Source organism: Amblyomma americanum, chromosome 2, assembly GCF_052857255.1.
Source record: "Amblyomma americanum isolate KBUSLIRL-KWMA chromosome 2, ASM5285725v1, whole genome shotgun sequence".
Lineage (NCBI taxonomy): Eukaryota > Metazoa > Arthropoda > Arachnida > Ixodida > Ixodidae > Amblyomma > Amblyomma americanum.
This window is the reverse complement of record NC_135498.1, coordinates 100,318,032-100,337,800: the sequence shown is the minus strand read 5'-3', so window position 1 is coordinate 100,337,800 and position 19,769 is coordinate 100,318,032. Positions and strand designations below refer to the sequence as shown.

Below are 19,769 nucleotides of genomic sequence, written 5' to 3'. Positions count from 1 at the left end.
CAAGCGTCCCTTGCACTTCGCAGTTCTCTTCTCCACAGCACTGATCCAGTGTGGCTGGATGCTATGCTGCAGTAGAAGGTATTGGTTCCACAACAGCTGCCGCCAAACTGGTTTATTCCAGCCGCTGCGTGTCTCTTCTTTTAGCTTTTCACCTCACAGCGCACGGCGCTAACATGCCACCACAAGGCCTCCTCCTCAGGAGACTGCTCCAGTAAATGAATAAACGAGAGCTGCTCCAGTAAATGAATAAACGAGAGCTGCTCCAGTAAATGAATAAACGGCCCTCTTCTCGCCTGCGATCTGGCCATCGTGGATTAGCTTTCTTCTCACGATCGCCGTATTGCATCCGGTATCCCGTAATACCGACATCCCTTGCCCTCCAATGTTCCGGCCGCCACCGCGAGTCTTTCGGCGAGAAACATTGGTCGCGTCATCATGACTGCGTTCACAACGGGAATTCTGTTTCCATTTTTGAGCTCCACGTAGCCATCACGAATGATCTCCTCATTTGGGCTCTTGGCCAGTGAGTTCACGGACGCTGCCTGTGGCCTATCATTTACCGCTGAGCGGCACGCATGTGCCTTGTGCCCCCTTTGCCCACACTTATAGCAAGTAAGGTTGTGATTGTTACTGGTGTGGGTGCGGCAGTGTGACGCCTGATGCCCAATGTGGTTGCAAAGGTAACAATATGGCGCTGCTCGTTGATGTACTCTTTTCTCGTCAGATTCGGGCCTCTCGGCATCGTCTAGGTTGGCCTTCTTCGATCTGGAGAGATTCAGACTGCCTTGCGCTTCTCAAAACTGGTCAGCGAGATACAGCATCTCTCCCAACGATTTCGCCTTTCTTTCCTTCAGGTAAAGCGCCATGTTGGAACGACAGCCATGTAGGAACCTTTCCTTAATCCAGAGCTCCCTGAGTTCCTGAAACTCAGTCTTGGTACCTTAAAGCTCGATCCAGCGGTCAAAGTAGTGGCGAAGACGCGCTGAGAACTGAGCTGCGTCTTCGCCGTTCTTCCGGTTTGCAGAGTTGAATTTCTCCCGAAAGCCATACGCGGTGAACCGAAATCGCTTCAAAAGTGCTGTTTTTACCTTGGAATAATCGGCTACATCACCCGGTGGCCACCGCCCGTAAACACTCAGTGCTTCCCCACTTGTGCATGTAGCCAGTGCTGTAGACCATCGGCCCTACGGCCACTTCTGATTCCTCGAAAGGCTTTCAAATCGTCTAAAATAAGTATCTAAATCATCTTTCCTGTCGAAATTTGTCAGCCTCCTTCGCAGCCTTGCGCTCATCCTCCGTAGTCTGCCGGGCAAACGGCCGTTCTTCGCGCTCCTGATCTTCCACGCATTTTCTGAGATCAGTGTCTGTCAGTTCCAGCTGGCTGCCCATCACTGCCAGCCTTTCCAAATCCATGCTTCTAGCTCCAACAACACTTAAATGACAGAACCAGAAGCTCACCAAAAGAAGAACCCGTTCATGCACAGCGACTCTGTAATACCTCAACACAGTTCAACACCTGAACTAGTCTCCCTCTCTGTTTGCCACGTTTTCTTAGGAACAAACGTCCTGTCGCGTAGGTTTGATGCAAAGTAAAAACGTTAATGAAAAAAATGAAACACTGCCGTGGCGAAATATACGGATTATATTGATTGATAGAGCGGAGTCATACGATGTAGGAAAAAAAATTGCGTTGATAAACTATTTCCCAAAGAAAGATGCGTTCGTCTAAAATTTCTGATTATGGCGCATGTTATTTGCTGATTGGGTCGGCGCACGCTGACTATGTCTGTGGTGACGGCCGCCGAGAAGGAATTAAACTGTTCTAGTGTGGGCTTATGATCGACGCCGGAGCTACGTGCGCCGGTTAATTCGGCGTATGCGCGATACGCTTTCGAATCCCGGCTGCCACGGGCAGCTGATCACGCATGCCCCACCTTTTATTGTTGGTTGTAATTGGTACATTTGTCCACACGTTGTGTAGGAGAATCACCTACGAATTTCAAAGTTGCGCAGCTAGAAAAAAATGCGGTTTATCAAATGTTTTTTTCTATTTTGTTTAATTTTCCAGTCTATTCTTAACTAGGTTCGCATTTTATGTCTCACGTAATCGATGTCAGTGCCGGTAAGTGAAGTTTGTTCACGCCTTCAGATACCGCTCAGAAGACATTATTGCGCACACAAAGCCTCGAGTGAAGAAAGAAGAAGAAAAAACGGCGCCTGCTCACGAGCAAGGCCGTTCCCAACGGAGGCGCCGCCATAATTGCAATTGGTTCCTATTCACCGGGCACAGACGTCGCACACCACCTCCCCCGTCACTGCAGATATGGCCAACGTTGAAAGGGAGCCTCACTCGACGAAGAAAAGTCGGCGCTCCCGCCACCGTACTTCCGCACCTCCGCCGATGCCACAGCAGAACCCCAAAGCTCCGCAGGAGGCTGGCAACACGGTCTCCGCCCCCGTCACAGCAGCCACCTCTACCGTGCTCACGTCGCCACTGGACCACATCCTCATTTTCGGCCACGGCTGGTTCCAGAGGCTCGTTCTGCTCTGCACCACGCTGGCCTTCTTCACTACGGTGCTGCAAGCAGCTGCGATCAACAGCCTGGCACTCCCTGCGGACCACTGGTGTCGGCCGCCAGCAGAGTACGCCCATGTGCCAGCTGAGATATGGAGGAACACCAGCGTGCCACTCGAGGCTGACGGCGTGACTCGCCACAAGTGTCTTCGGTACGAGCCGCCGCTCCCTTTTGAGGAAGAATACGGCTTTGAAGAAAGGAGTACGATTCCCTGCGACGCCGGTTGGGACTTCGAGGTAGAGGCCGCCTCGATCATCAGAGAGTGGAACATCGTCTGTGAGCGTGATTGGATCATGACGGTCCTGATAGCTGTCTACATGTTCGGAGGAGTGATTGCTTTGCCGTTTTCAGGGATCGCTGCTGACAGGATCGGGAGGCGCCCCGTGCTGTGCATCTGGATGTTCCTGCTCATGTTCTCCGGCATAGGAGTGGCCTTCGCCAAGACACTAATCGCCTTCGCCGCTCTCCGCGCCCTCCTGTCCGCCGCGGCCGCCAGCGTCGTCGTCACGTCCACCGTGGTGCTGTTCGAGGTGACCGACACGCAGCACCGGGCCCTCTTTTGCAGCTGCGCCGTAGCCGGCGGCGCGCTTCTGGCCTTCGTCTATCAAGCTGTCGTGCTAGGCATGGTCACCGACTGGAAGGCCGTCCAGATTGTGTCCATGGTGCCAACCTGCGGCCTGGGTCTTGGAGTGTACCTGATGGAGGAGTCGCCGTGCTGGCTCCTGGCTGTACTGAAGATGCGACGCGCAGAGGACGTGCTGTCGTGGGCGGCACGCGTCAACAACGCCGACCCGGACGCTTTCAAGCATCGCCTGTCTGCGCTGAGGGTCGAGCTCAAACGGCAGCAGGAACAGCAGCAGGACCCCGGCAGCTCTGACATTTTCTCGGGGCCTCAAGGTGCTCGTCTTTGCCTTCTAAAACACGGAAGTCAGTTATAACAACGCGATAGCGGTAATGGCCCCGTTACCCAGAAAATCCGGCATCGGCGTAGTGGGCGCAGGCGTAGGGTGGCCCAGGTGGCCTCTCGCCAGAGAATGAAACCTAGGTGGATCACGTAGGTCACTCGACTTCGTGGCGTCATTACAGCCTGCCCACCGGACTGTGTGCAAACTGACCACCGTGGCAGGTGGCCGTTAAATGAATGCTTGATCGCGAGGTGTTGTTGGGGAAGAACAACTAGGGTCTCACAATCCCCACCGGTGGCAGCCCCTCCCATCGCAGGGCAGTGGTTCATCCCTTAACCACACTGCGGACGAAGCGATGTGACGGCTCCCAGGGACCTATGAATGTAAAGTTGAGATTGACCAATTCCACATATATGGACAATAACTCGTTAACGCTATCGTGTCATATACTTAGGTGGAGCTTTAGTTCCCCCTCCAAATTTTCCGATGATATTGCATTCCTACAAATCGGAACACAATGCAAGGGGAGATAACTTTCCTCCAAAAAACAGCGCAGAAATAGGAAACCCAGCATTAAGAGACGATAGCACGCCAAGCGTTCACGCATCAGCTATTTGCAATTCTATGCTTGGTTGTGACCGCGGACTGGTTTGTGAGGGTTTAACGTCCCAAAGCAACTCAGGGTATGATTGACGCCGCAGTGAAGGGCTCCAAAAATTATGGCCTCCGAGGCTTCTTTGAAGTGCACTGGCATCGCACATTGCACGAATCTCTAGCATTTCGCCTCCATCGAAATTCGAGCACCGCAGCCGGGATCGAACCCACGTCTATTAGGTCAGCAGCCGAGCGTCATAACCCATGAGCTACTGCGGGCGCTTTGTGAGAAACAACTTCGAGTCAGATCATTGTGTGAGCTGGAATTAGATGTATCTCACGTATTAATGCGGTAGGATTAAAAGCCTCATCGGAGAAAAAAACGTGCCGTCGGCCACAAATGCGCCCAATGGCTACAAGGAGGAGACATAATCAAAATCGATAATTCCTAATGGCTTAGGGGAAGTGACGTCACGAGACCACACGTGACATCATTTTTGGTAAAGACATTAACAGCTTATAATGCTATCACTCTGCCAACACTCTAGCTAATGAGGTGTCCGTGTGATTTTTTTCTCCACCCTTTTATATAACCGTTATGTATCAACTCGCTCGTGAATCCGTATGGGTCTGCCCAACGAAATTCAGATTTGGTGATGGGATAAAGGATGGTTTCCCGCGACAGAGGTGATCTGAAGCGTCGCTTGATCATATCAGTCGACTAGACTCTGGTGGTTACCGGACATCATAGAGGCAGAGCCCTTTAATAACGAGGAGTCTGATTAAGGAACTGAAATAATAACGAGGAGTCTGATTAAGGAACTGAAATATTGTTCTATGGGGCTCAAGTTTCCAGAGCGAGCCACGCTGAGGCACTCGGGAAGAATTTAGATAGCCTACGAAACTTCAGCTTCACAAAACAACAGGTAGCGATAAAAATACGACCACAAGATGAAAAGGCTCGACCTAACGCTTTCGTTAGTCATTCATCGTTTTTGGTGTCTTGGTAACGATTTTCTGTCCTTTATTTACGACTAGATACAAACTTCTCGGCAAGCGTGTACTGTCTTTGTAAAATGTAGAACCCAGAGGGGTTTGCTTCTAAGCTTCGAACTCCGGCAGCATCCGTGCAAGGCCTAATCTTCGGAAAGGGGAGAATTAGAGTTCCCCTTAGCTACAAGATTTCGAACGCTGTCAATGCATAACAAGCTACTCGGCGTGGCCCAGAAGCAAGCTTCCTTTAACCGCATGCGTTTGACAAAGACCGTACATCGCAATGTAGCCTGCCACACGTTCTGTTTATAGCGTTAACATTTAGTGTGCGGGTGTCTGTCGTTAACGTGGCAGCTGGCGTGACCCTCCACAGCTTCCGTACGTCCGAGTGTGACAACAGCACCTCGCGGTTCAGTCCCCCGTGACCACCCCGCTCACACAGCCCGTACAATCACGTGACGACCACCCTGTGCCTATAGTTGGTGGCTTCCGTTAAGCTACATACAACACAGGCGCAATAGTCAAACAGTATTTGGCGGAAAATGCGACAACTGAAAAAGAACAAGGAAGAATAACTGGCGGTGATGATCCGCATTGCCATGGATGACTTTTTTTTAAACAAATGCGAGTATTACCTTCACGCGACACCACCCCGCATACAAGCAGCAGAGCCGCAAGCAACCAGAGACGTCCATCTTGATGCTACTTAGAACATTTCAAGATCGAAACGCCAAATTCCTCCCAAAGGAGAGTCCACAGCCCATGGCGCCGATCGAGTTTTATAGCATCGCGGTAATAATCTTTTTATCTTATCCCCTGTCATGCTCAGTTAAAGCATGCTGGATCCCATTTGGGCTACCATTGCAGGGAATTAAACACGGATTAACCACGACATCGTGAAACTCGTTCGATGCCATTGGCTGGAGGAACTTTTATGGGGAATTTACCGTTTCGTTCTTTCGTTGCATGTAATGTTTAACTAAATCAAGCTCAGCAACTTTGGACGTGTCTCAATGATTTCTGTTGAAACATGATTGGTTCAGTTTATTTTAGCGAAAATCTTTGACTGCCTGTGAAGCCAAGTAGCTCTGCCACACCATGCATTACATAAACCACGTCCTTGAATTGAAGCAGTGGAGGGGGGTGCCTTTTCCTCTGTAAACTGTCTCCCCTTCCCTCCGCTGTTTTGGAGTCCCTAACCTACACACCAACTCATTCACTTACGCAACGACAGTTTTCCTGTTCCATTAACCAGCAGCCAAAGAACAGCAACCACCTCGCCTTTCCTCGGCTCCCCCCCCCCCCCCCCCCCGTTTTTTTTTTACTGAGCTACTCCTAAGGACTATAACTGGAGCCCGAAGTCCGTACATACTCGATATGTCGACCACATCGATTCGAGTGTCTCTCTGCAATAATTTACTAGCGGGGTGAGGAATTACAAGTTAGTCCCAGACTGTAAGTGTCATTACTACCCTTCAAACATAACTGTTCCCTGTAAAGCTTCAAGCCCCTTACAACTATTCGTACGGGCCCCCTCAGACATTTTCAACCTTTATTCGATTTGAAGCCCAAAAATGCCATGGCGATCAAATGGAAGTCAAGCGACAAGTAAATAAACTCCAGACAAGGCAGTTTTAAGGAAACTGTATTCTCGTCTGATGAGTACAGAGTACCGAAGGTGTGTAAACACTTTCGAAGCCTCCGAAGGCTGTCTCCGGACACCAAAAACCACTGTTTCGAACGTCACTCGGTAATTTCTTAACACGTGCATGTTAATCGCAGACGTGCACGTCACCGAACTTGTGCGGAACCAGTCCCTGCGCCACCGGTCCTTGGTTGCCTTCGGGTGCTGGCTCGTCGGGTTCGCCGTCTACTACAAACTCCTAACGGGCCAAGTCATGCGCTCCAACCACGGGGCACAGATCGCGTTGGTCCTGCTCAGGCTGGCCGCGATCATCATGAACGTGATCGTCATCACGTACGCCGGGCGGCGCAGGACGCTCAGCCTAAGCTTGATCATCATGGCCGTCGTGACCGGAGCACTGGCCATTGGGCACACGGTTCGCGCTCCCGGCTATGTCCTGGCGGCCTTGATCGTGGTGTGGATGCTGCTGTGGGACCTCTGCGCAGTCACCCTTTTCATCCTGACGGCCGAGCTGTACCCGACGGTGGTTCGCGGGGCGGGGCTGGCATTCAGCTACACGTGCGGGTGTGTGGGCTGCTTCATAGCGCCCTTCCTCAACGAGATTCAGTCGGCCGACATGAAGGGCTTGATGTACGCCGTGGCGGCCGCGCTGTTGCTCTTCTTCGGAGTGATGGCGCTGGCGCTGCCGGAGACGACGGAGCTGCAGCCGGCCAACACGATGCACGACTTCGCGGCCGAAAAGTGGCAGCTGCAGTCTCCCCTGAGGGTCGCTCGAAGAGGCAGCAAGCGCAAGCGAGCCAAGAGCGGCCAATCCGACATTCAGAGAGCAGCCAAATAGGGCCGGAAGTGAAGAACAAGATGCGCGGAGATTTGGGGTGGGGGAGGGGGGAGAGGGGGTGGCAGTAATCATATTTGTGTTTCTGGAGCGCATACTCAATCCTCTGCTTTATTTTATTTAATCATCGACTGTTTACTTGGAGCTCATTTTCACTCTAGACTCTGTGCTCATTAACAGAGTATATACATTGTTTCGTACCCAGGATATGCGTAGCACTGCGCAAGGGACACTACCAGACGCTGCTAATGAATCGTTGGAAGATATTTTATTGATCTGTAGCCCACAAAGCGCTCAATTCACAAGAACTCTGACAACTGGAAGCGTTCAGCGATTTTCGTGCTCTTATGGTGTCCAAAAAATTCTGCTACATATGTTCTAGCACGTAACGAAGTTCGACTGTGTCCGCCACTGGCGGAAAGTTCACATGCGGGTATTTGTTTGATGGGCAGAGTGCACCGTATGGCGAAACTGTCCCAACTTCCCACCAGTCTTGCGCTAGAGATCCGGAGTGCGGTGTGGGGAGAGCACGTTTATTGATTACTAATGCATTATTTATATAGCCTACGGCAAAGCCTGGTGTAGCTGCGGAATTAGTTTGTCAATAAGCTAAATAAAACCCGCAACTATGCTCTCCTCGTCTATTCTCTATATATACACCACGGTAGCGGCGACAAGGTGCAACCGTTTCTCATAGGCCGAGTCGCTCTAGGACGTTAAACCCCTTTAAAAAAACTAAAGCAACCATTCCACAATTCAATACTCTCCTCCAATTTCAGAGTCTATCGAATTAGCGATCCCTAACTGAAGTCCTTTCACTGGCGTTACCCTGATATTAAGGCATACCCTGTTAATGGGGCCGGTTGCCAGTTACACTTTGCTTATAGTAACTCAAAAGCTGTGTCGGAAACGAAGCCACAGACTCTCCTCTAAGGACGCGCTCCAGCCAATGGCGCTGTCCGACAGACGACGTCCGATGACGTCCAACTGACGCCATTGGCTGAAGGGCCGCCTTTTGAGTAGCGTTTGCAGCTTCGTTCTTGAGTTGTGCTAGTCGAATAACACTAAAGAACTAAGTGGCCTTATTTCGTTTATGGTGTTTAATGTCCAGAAACAACTCGGGCTATTATAGGCGCCGCAGTGAAGGGCTCCAGATTATTTGGCTACCTGGGGTTCCCCTATAGTGTGCACTGACATTGCACCGCAAACGGGTCTCTTAAAGGGGTAGATAGACCACATCTTCTCGGTAGTAAATAATGCGTAGAGATTCTGTAAGCATGGTACACAATGTTAGGACGATATCGTATTATATAATTAATAATCGTACTATTTGTACCCACCAGTTTCGGTTTCGGTTCGTAGTTGCCAGGTTTCTACGCGACGCCCAAAACCAGACCATGCGCTGTCACGTGGGCCCGGAAAACCGTGACGTCGATTGGGCACGTCGTCTGCTTGACACGCACGTGGTGCGCATAAACAAGGAGACGACGGAGAGACGGGAGCAGGGCAAGTCGCAAATTAATGGCGAATAGCTCCGAGTCAGAAGGCGAATAATTTTATTTTGGCGAGGACACTGATTATGAGGCATCGGAGGACGACACAGACGATGAAGAAGACGTCGCGTTTGCGAACACCGACAACCACTTCATTCTTACACCGCTTGAGATAAGCATGGATGAGTTTTATCCTGTTTGGAACTGCACCAAACCCTGGCCTGGCCAATCCCCCACCATGGGTATGTGTTTTGCAGTAGTAGCAATAATAATAACGACGTTTATCCTCGGTGTGAATGTGGCCGCTGTCGCGCCATTTACACCGTGCTCGAGTCTGCGCTGCTGTGAAATCCCTGATGAAGCTGTCCCCATCCCCGAGTATGCGCTGTGCATCACCAGCAGCAACATGTTTGTACAGGGGGTCCCTTAACATCTACGCACGGCAACTTGCATATTTGGCACTACTGGAAGACAGACCGGCCCTCGTCAACGCACCAGAGATCCACAAGTAACTGGATGTTTCTTGTTTGATCATACATGCGAAGCACTTGCGAGTTTGTCATGATCCACTCCTGTGTCAGTTTCAATGATGAAATTTGTGTCTCTTGCATTAAACTCCACGTTTGTCTTGATCTTCAAACCTAACTACGCCAACATTTCGCTTGCAGCTATACAGTTTGAATGCAGCCACCTTCGTATGAACAATGTTTTAAAGTTTGAGGACAGTTGTTGAAATTTTGAAAATCCTGACAGCAAGGCTGAAAGCAGTGAAAATATAGCTTCCTACATAATATCGCAACGTACTCTCTTATTCTGTCTATAGACCTCGTCTGGCACCTCGATTGCTGGCACTTGCCACTGATATTGAACAACTAATGGAAAAACTGAATCAGGGTTCTGTAAACTAATAGTTTTTTTTGTGTGTTTTTGGCATCATCATCATAATGCAGCGACTATTTTTTGCACTCGTTACAAGTACGCGCCGTAACGACAGTTTGTGGGCTGTATATGACGTCGCCTTGTGAGGAGGAATCGCAGAGTTCTGCCAAGCTGTGTCGTAGGAGAAATGACAAATGCTTTCCCCTCACAGCGATACTGTGGGTTTCGTTACCTGGAATAAATCAGTTTCAGAAATGAACTGTGCCCACTGAGGGTAACAAGGTGTACAGTTATTTATTTCACATCAAAATGCAAAGCAGAACAATGAACTGGAGGTAAATAAAAAAATAAATATATGTACATTAGGCTGAATTATTAGATCTGATATTTCGTACAAATGCGCAATTTGTATACATATACATATACATACTTTGGGCTGTCCTCGCTACACTTACAACATATTCATGAAATGCTGCCTTCAGCAATACGACTGCCGAAATTCACACCACATAACAGGGTTTGTACCTGTGATAAAACATCCCACTGCTTTGTAATAAATATGAATGAACACACACATTTTCATACCCAACAGTAAAATAACAGAACAGTTATACCTGCATTAGCTCCTATCCGTAAGGAATGACCCCTAGCCGAGCCAGTTTGTGCGAAGCATATGCTGGTACAATGACAGACATCGCTGTACAATGGACTTCCTCAGTTGCATGCACATTTGAAAATTCCTTAGAAGTGCATAACACCCACGTTCCTTGTCTTCTGCAAAGCATTGATTATTATCATGTCAGCACTTCCTCAATATCCATGATATGCGGACGAACCAGTTTAATAGGATCAAACCCTCTCCCATTATCATGTTTTTCTCCCATTTGCACACCTCCGTTTGAAAGGAAAAGCAAACAAATATTACTCTGATCAACAGTACAATAATGTAGTTTTCTACAAGCAATACAGAAGAACAAGCTGAGCGCACTTCATACAAAGCAAATACGTGCAAGTAATGAAGACTTGAGGGTTGGACAAGATACAGTGGGCTCATATTTGAAGGAAAAGGACAGCAGAAAGGTGACACTTCCGCTAATTGAATGAATGTAATTTTGAAGAAGCAACAAATAAAGCTAAATAAAATTAAGCAGATGGTGGAACAAAATGAAAAAAGAGTGGGAATAGTTGGCAGAAATTACGAACGATTAAGCAGAGACTGTTTGTGTGTATCACGGAGCTTTGACTGTGAAAGGAACTTCCAAAGTTGAGAAACCGGGGTGTAGTATCACTAGGAGCGCCAGATTAACGCAGTTCCATGAAAGATTTCAAAATTTAGCTTTGTATGAGGAATCTTGAGCAGGCAGATACTTTTCCTTTATGCAGGTGTTGCGCACACAGGAGAGCACAGCAGATCGATAAGAATGCTGTCAATTTAACCTGAACTCTCGCGAAAGCTATACCCTGGTAAATAAGAACCTGCGCATGGCCAATTATCCGCTGAAGCAAGCTAGCGCATCAAGCATGGGAGGTGTGGTGGCAACCCATTCAAACTGTTTTATAGTAAGAGGTGAGTTACGAAAACATTATTGAGTAACAAAAAGTGTTACCTTTTTCAAATAACGCTAAGCATCCATTCTGGGGCTTCCTATTGCGGCAGTACCAACCTTCCAGCAATAGAAGTGAGCAGCAGGTAAGTGTTAAACTTTTGCAGGGCTGTATCCCACTGTAGGCTCGCTGGAACAGCTGCAGGATTATGCACTGGGGCATCATCAGAGATACTCAAACACTGGCCAGCACTGTAGGAGAAAAAAAGAAAACCTTCAAGCTACAAGAAAGCCAAGCACTGCGCTGTCTATACCCGTTTAAAATAGCCCAGCCTAAATCATCTAGTCTATATAAGACTAAAATGCGCGACGAGCAGTTGGGCCCATTACGACAATAAGTCACGTCAAATGCATAGCCCAGTTTACTCAGTGCTGCATGGGTGTTGTTTGCAGAGTTCCTGCCACCTGTGGAAGAATATATAACTGCCAGACATGAAGGGCACTGTGTGATATTTGGAAGAACGTTTCAATTTTTTAAAGCTGTGCCACTCTCTCGTTAATTTCTCCATTGTTGCTCTTGTGGCGTTATCAATTTGACTTTCATAATGCAAACTGATCATCGCACTTGCACAGCAGAAGAAGCCTTTCAGAAGGTAAACAATATATTTTTGTTGCTGTTCTTGATCTGGATACGCCCTGTACACTAACCCCCCACGTGATACCCATGAAAGAGAGCCTTTAGGTGCGAACAGACCAAATAAATAAAAAGTAAAATCTAAGTGCTCGCTGACCGTGCATGATGAGATAAAACAAGATAGGCTTCCATAACCATTTGCAGACACTGCAGCCTACAGTTCCAGACCTGGTTCTAGTGGCCATTTTTTGTCTCATTTTATTGTTATTTTGGCCGTTTACTTCGCTTGATCTTTTCCCACAAATTACTGCTTCTTCCAAAACGTCCGCACTGAAACTATTTGTGTTACCTCTCTTTTGTCATCCACTATCTGCACTGCACAAATATAAAGAACTTTCACGCGACACGTGCTTCATAGACAACCGCAGCGGGGGCCGAGTGGTTGAGCATCCGCCTCGCATGCGGGAGATGCGGGGTTCGATCCACAGTGCCGCCGGGTACCCACCGGTGATACAATGGGTACAAGCTTTCCCCTGGACTGGTGCTCGGCTAGTAAAGGGTGAAATGCTTGGAAAATGGGTCCTTGACCTCACCTTGAGAAATCGATAATGTGCCATGGCGCTCTTTGGCCTAGATGCCTTTGCGCCATTAAAATTCATCATCATCATCATGAAGTGCTTCATAGCACCAGTCACCTGTGAGTCTGTGTAAAAAATGCCTTGGCCATCATATCACTTATTCAACGTGTCACAATAGAAAAGAAAAACGTCACAGAGGAACCAGGTCCATATTTGGAGGGCTAAGCTGCATTACAAACGGTTAACAAAACATACTTTTTACCAAGCACCCTAACATCTAAAAGAACCTGCTGGTGCAGTAGTACAATGAGCACACATGCCGGACATTACTTCGGAAAGCATACACCTGTGGGACGTTCAGAGGCTTTACTAAGCAAGGACAAGAACACGCACCAAAAGGATGACAGACTTCGGGAATTTGGATTAAACAGAACAATTTGCCCATAGAAAGCAGGGCAAAATGTCACAAATCCTGCTACTGTGGAAGCAACTTTACAACGAGAAAGAAAGCAAAAGGCAGCTTTTATGCAGAGGGCAGGTATCATGCATCTTAGACTATTACGGTTTATAAATGCTACTTCATCCTTACCCCAGCACGGCCTCTTTTCTGTCCGTGCTTCTCCGGCCTACTTTATGATGAGTGGAAGCTATTTTCTGTGGTCCTCCTACTTTTTACTACTACGATTCTTCTTGTGTCTTAGGTCTGCTACAGCTGTTTGATTTTTAGAAAATGTTTATGAAGCTTCAGCTGCAGAAAGTATTTGTGCTTTAGTTGTACTTGCGTGCACTTTCGCCCTGCATCCAACATCGTGAGCAAATAAGTAGTCACACCTCATCCTTCGAGTGCTAAGGCTCAGCAGCTAAAGGATGAAGTTACATGCTTCACTGAGAAGTTTTACTGCCTCTATAGAACGTACGAAAGCATAGCACAAGATTCTGCTGTCTTACACTCAATGAGTAAGATAAAATTGTGGCCAAGTTCGAACTACACATTCTGAAACGTCCAACAACACTTCAAGCTAAATGTTAGGTCTGCAAGCGTCCCTTGCACTTCGCAGTTGTCTTCCCCACAGCAGTGATCCAGTGTGGCTGGCTGCTATGCTGCAGTAGAAGGTTTTGGTTCCACAACAGCTGCAGCCGAACTGGTTTATTCCAGCCGCTGTGTCTCTTCTTTTACCTCTTCACCTCACAGCGCATGGCGCTACCATGCCACCACAAGGCCTCCCCCTCAGGAGACTGAATTGTCCCAGCAAAGTCTTCCGGCTGGGTTAAAGAGGGTAGGGAGATGTCTTGTTGAGAACAAGTGGAAAGAGAAGTGAAAGCTGATTAAGGAAGCACGGTGTTGTTAACGTGGGCAAGCTTTATGTGGTTGACGGAGATGACTGTGTCATAACTGATGACACACGGTGTTTCGTCACCCCGCGCCACGACGAGATGCGGTCCAGTATAGAGTGCCTGAAGCAGACGGCAAGCGCAATCCAGGCATAAAAAAATATAGGCGCTGTCTCTGAAATCACGGTGGACAAACGCCAGCTTGCACTGGTGAGCACGTGTCGGACGTGCGGTGATACGGGACAGGAGAATGGTTAGACGTTCAATATAATGCATGCCAGGACGGGACAGACAACGCTTTGAGCAGGCGGGCACACGAAATCAGCTGGTAGACACAACAATGCGCCATAGACGAGATGAGAAAGGGCACGTCCGAGATCTCCCTTGATGGCCGTACTGAGATCTACAAAAACAACAGGCAAGGAAGTGGCAATGCCTTCGGCTGCATGTAACCTCCTGACCGAACTCTTGGCTTGCGGACGGCAAGCTGTAGTTTTTAGGAGGGTGATGCCGAGAAGCTGGGTCAAACTGGCGACGAGTGCAGACTCGAAATGGCGGCCTCGGCCGGTGATGATCTCCCCTGGCACGCCGAAACTACGAAACGGGCAATCCACGTGGAAATGAGCGCGGAGGTAACCGTTTCCACAGTGATGTCCGGTATAAGACTGGCTTCCAGCCAGCGAGTAGAACAGTGAATTATGGTTAGTATATAACGGCAAACGTGTGGTGATGCTAATGGTCCGACCAGATCGATGTGAATAACAGCAATATGGGAGTCCGCAGGCTGCAAACTTCCTAGAGGGGTCATATTGTGACGATACATTGGGCATAGCTGGCGGGCAACAAGGCATGCCAGAGCCCAGATGCGAACGTCGGCGTTGAGGCCAGGTGACACGAAATGCTCCGCAACAATACGCTGAGAGGCACGGATACCGAGATGAGAAAGGCGTTGAACATCGCTTAAAATGGTGGGGCGTAGAAGCACAGGTACCTATATAAGGGCATGCGTGTCCAGTGACAGGGTTCAGGTCGCAAATAAGGTCGACTCCAGGATCAGTACAATGTACAGGACGCAGGTGCGAGGATGATGAACAAACTGCTTTAAGGTCTTCATCCTGCCGTTGATAACGGGCCAAGACTTGCTGGGTAAAAGAATGTGTTTGCAAGCAACATACGTGGCTGAGGGTATCGCCAGAAATGTTATGGGCGCCCTTGATGTGCCGGATGTCGGTGAAAGCTCCAACAGTAAGGCCAAATGTCGAGTTTCCGTGGGCGAGTAGGTGGTCTCGGATGAAGAGAAAGCGCTCGTGAGTGGTCTGTGGTCTGTGAAGATCACAAAATGTCGGCCTTCCATGAAGAAACGGAAGTGTTTCACAGTGATGTATGCTACGATCAGCTCACTGCCGAAGAGCACTGTCCTTCTGCTCTGAAGTCGAGAGCTTCTTCGTGAAAAAACCGAGTGGGCACCACTCATTCTTAAGAAATTGCTGCGGGACCCCGTCAACAGCGGAACCTGAAACTGACCGTGACGCTCGTGGGTGCGTTGCGTGGCAGGTGAACTAGAAGGTTGGTGAAGGCGAGACGCTCCTTGAAAGCAATGAAAGCAGCATTGACAGCCTCAATCCAGGAGAAAGCATGTGCGTTTGGGTTGGCCATCTAAAGTAATCTTTTGAGATGTTGCACAACGACAGCCCGTCCAGGAATGAAACATCTGTAGTAGCTGACGATTCCAAGGAAACTCTGGATCTGACATAGTGAGTCTGGGTTGGGGAAGTCCGCGTCTCCCTTGACCTTGTCGGGAAGAGGTTGGATACTGTGGGCGTCGACGAGATGTCCCAGGAATGCCAAGGATGAAACGCCAAACACACATTTGTCAGTGTTGATTCAGTCCGCAGTCGGCAAAACATTCAAAGACGAGGCGCAGATGACGGAGATGCTCAGTGGGAGAGGAACTAACGACGAGGACATTATCGATGTGTGTGAATACGAACAAAAAACCTCGAAGAATGAGATAAATGAAACAATGGAAGGTTTGCGCTGCATTTTGTAGGACAAGAGGCATCCTCATGAATATCTATTAGGTGCCATATAATTCTTATGTAGTAAAAGAAGTTAAATAATCAAAGCAAGTTGTGGTCATGACTGTACACATAACAGTACTCCAGCTAAAACACTAACTCCAGAAGAAAAAAAAATGGTACAGCGGTGTGAATAATACATTCATAGCAGCAAGAAAATTAGCAGAATCTAAATGATGTCACACTGACATACTAAATTTTCAGCACATAGTGCTTGAAAACATATTTAAAGAAAGAATATATAATGTCCACATTTACAGTAGCAGTAATCAAGGCATTTCTAAATTAAACTTGCAAACCTTATACAGCGCTGAGAACAAGATGTCCTTTTGGATTCTGTCGTATGTGCGCTTTGAAAAGGAGAAGATGCCGGCATTCTCCACGAGTCGCAGGGACTGCGTTGAGCTGCATATTGTCAACAAAATGGCAGCGGCCAGAAGCACGTTGCCATGTCCTATCCGCCTCTGTGTTGGTTGGATATTAGCTATACCACTTAGTGCTGCGCATATTTGGACATGCTGTCACCACAACAAGAGAGCCGATGACCCAAAAAAACAAACAGGGCAAGATTAAACAATTAATGATGGCAGGAAGATATAAAACAGCATATTTATCATATTACTGTGATCACCTGAAAAAAGATTACTGCAACCACTGCAATGGATAAGGGAGACACACACCTTCAGTGAAGACTGTGTAGGGCGATGGCAGCAAGCAGTCCTCATAAACAATGAACCTCCGAGGTGGTGATGGTTCAGAGGAAGGCCTGCCGGCAGTTAAGTATTGTCATGCATATAATGAAACAATATGCTCAATGTACACCTACCATAATTCCTAATGAACGACCACCGTCAGGTGCTACTACAAAAAATATTTGCGTGTTGATGTTACGCGCAGGTTCTGATGAAGCAAATTTTGCCAATAACGGATTTACCTACATCCTGCTTAGCTTTTATATGTGTGCCTCGGTCTTGCTTATTTATACACTTACGCTGCTGAGGTGTCCAAACTTGTTTGGTAAGTGCTGTCATGATGATTCTCTTCGAATGTTGCAGATAAACCATCATAGTTTGGCGACGAACACCTCGGAGCTGTGTCCTCTTGCAGCATAATATCGGCAACTTTGATGTCTGTCTGAGATTCTGCAATTTGGAGGACAATTAAGGGCAATGTGCAGTTGCAAACGTTGTCAAAATAATTGGCCAGAAAGGGAGAGTTGTACCACAGATGAGCAGTGCGTGTGTCTCTTATCAGAGATGCATTACATTGGTGTACCTCGACTGTTCAGTGCAAAGAAAGCAGCCTATTGTCTGCATACTGGTAAGTTTACACCAGAGAAGCATATGATTTCTCTTTCTTTAGGCACAATACAATGGTTTCCAACTGCTGAGCAAAACACTGAACATTTATTGCTGAGGCTGCTCCCTGGTAATGAACAACTCAACAACAAGCTCGCTTACAGCTACTTTAAAAGAAGCTTATGTCTGGCTTCCCAACAACAATAAACCACCTTGACGCTTCTCTCAGAGACGAGTGCTGCTCAAAAAACAATTTACATAATTGGTAAAGGATTCCAAACAAGACCTCACGCTAGTGTGCTTGCTGGTTTGGTTTATGGATCTTTACGTCCCAAAACGATTCAGGCTATAAGCAACGTCGTAGTGGAGGACTCCAGAAAATTTCTGCCATCTGGGTTTGTTTAATGTGCACCGACATCGCACAGTACATGAGCCTCCAGCATTTCACCTTTACCGAAATGCGACCACTTAGGCCCACATCGAATCTATGTATTTCGGGTCAGCAGCGGGGCTAATGACAATATCATTAGTACTCTTTCCTAGAACACAAAGAATGTTACGCTAGAAAATCACATGTATTGGCAAAATAATGTATAATTAGTGCTGCTGTTACAGAGATAAACACCACCTACTCTCAAAATCGCAATGCATACATTACATTATGTTTCTTTCTTATTCTTGAAAAACGTGACAAGTACTCCTTTACACACGTAGCAGGTTCCTGTGCTGCATGCCCTTTTTGCACACAAACACTTTTCGTTTTAGGCATGAATGCCACCTCCATAGATTTCCATGCCGCTGGGGGTGTTCACTGAACCTGTGCATCAGACTTGGTAGATGCAGGTGTTTCTGGCACTGTGAGAAGCGGTGCAGCTTGACCATAGGAAATTGCTAAAATCAAAATAAAATGAACAAAATTGTGCATGGAAATTAATGACAAGCCTTCCGAGTATATAAACAGGCATTTAAACAGATAAGCCATGACAAACGTATGGTAGACATTCATACAGGCTATTTGTCAATTGCTTGTCCCAGAACTTATGTATCACAAGATTTGACATGTACAAGAAAACAGTGCATGAATCGATGGTTTCCGAGGACCTTCACTGAAAGAGGGTGATAGTGGATGCCGCTATCCTTTGTATTTTTTTATTCTAAGCCAATCAGTCTGTGCAACTTTTATTTCAAGTACAAATCTTGCTATTGTTTAAGCTATCCCAAACCTGAATCCTGATCTTGTATCACTAGGTCATTGCACTGCTTTTAAGACGACAATCTTGCAACTGTCCCTGGATAATGTCAATGATGAACGTTTCACATTACTTTCATTACTTCTGAAGCCTGTACATGTATTAATTCTGGATGACTACTGCCACATTCCATGAAGATAGACCATTTGGTTTCTTAAATTACCCCTAATTTCCTTAATTAGTTATCTTTGTGCAGCCGGGATTGCCGTTTGAAACAGTAGGGTTCAGCATCCTGAATTATCGTGGAATGATTCTTTCACAATTTTTCTTTTCTATTTCCTACCCAAGCCCACAGCCTTCCTTTCTGCCTCTGTTTTAAGTTCTTTACTTCTGTTTGAGTTGACCCCAAACCAGTTTTGTATTGCTTTCCTTCCATTTTGAGTCAAGGCTGTTTTTATTGAAACCTGAATGCCTTAAATGACATAACGTTTTTACCTGATTTCTAAGACCATTCCTCACCCCAAATTTTACTCTGCATTTCGCGTCTTGTACAGCATCATTTTAAGTTTCACATTGAGCACCTAATGCTGGCATTCCAACAACACTGTTGTTCGTTTCTGCAAACTTGTACAAAGATGCTTATATGCCTGTCTTGCTAAGGTAGAAGTCAACAAGGAAGAAAACTGCAGGCACGGCAATTGGTGTGTTTAAAATACAATGAGCACAAACCTCCTAGCTCTATACTGAAGTGCATCGCACAGACATAGCGTCCAACTCTGTACTTTGGTAGTGAACAATTAGTCTATGAAGTGCACAAAATTAAAGTAGCGCTGCACGACTAACATGCTTCATAGTACGCCAAGCCACTCCCAGCAGCGCTCCAAGGCGTCCCTGTATTGTGCTGTCCGAGACTGAGAAGGCAGATGCTGTCCGGGTTTCTGGCTCATTTCTTTTGCCCTTAGGCACTGCGCTTTCAAAACTAAGCTCTGGAACCACTCTTTCTATCACAATTAATCTCAATCGGTCATACCTATTGCGCCCACTTAGAAGTGCTGGAGACTAACCATACAGTAGCTCAGTAACAATGGCTGGAAATTCAGGAGCAATCTCTGCTGCATGGATGCATTGCAGTGCTAAACTCCTTGTCATCACCTGGTACCTGTATTACCAAAATACTCCTGGGAGAGAGAGGGAG

The 19,769-nt window shown here is 47.4% G+C and overlaps 1 protein-coding gene across 1 annotated transcript; it reads left to right on the top strand.

The window, feature by feature from the left end:
• The first annotated feature begins 2,323 nt into the window (after window positions 1–2,323).
• LOC144119934 (organic cation/carnitine transporter 2-like) lies at window positions 2,324–7,551 on the top strand. The gene is made up of 2 exons (XM_077652435.1): window positions 2,324–3,473; window positions 6,851–7,551. The coding sequence occupies exons 1-2, from the start codon at window positions 2,324–2,326 to the stop codon at window positions 7,549–7,551; spliced, it is 1,851 nt and encodes a 616-aa protein (XP_077508561.1).
• The last annotated feature ends 12,218 nt before the right edge of the window (window positions 7,552–19,769 follow it).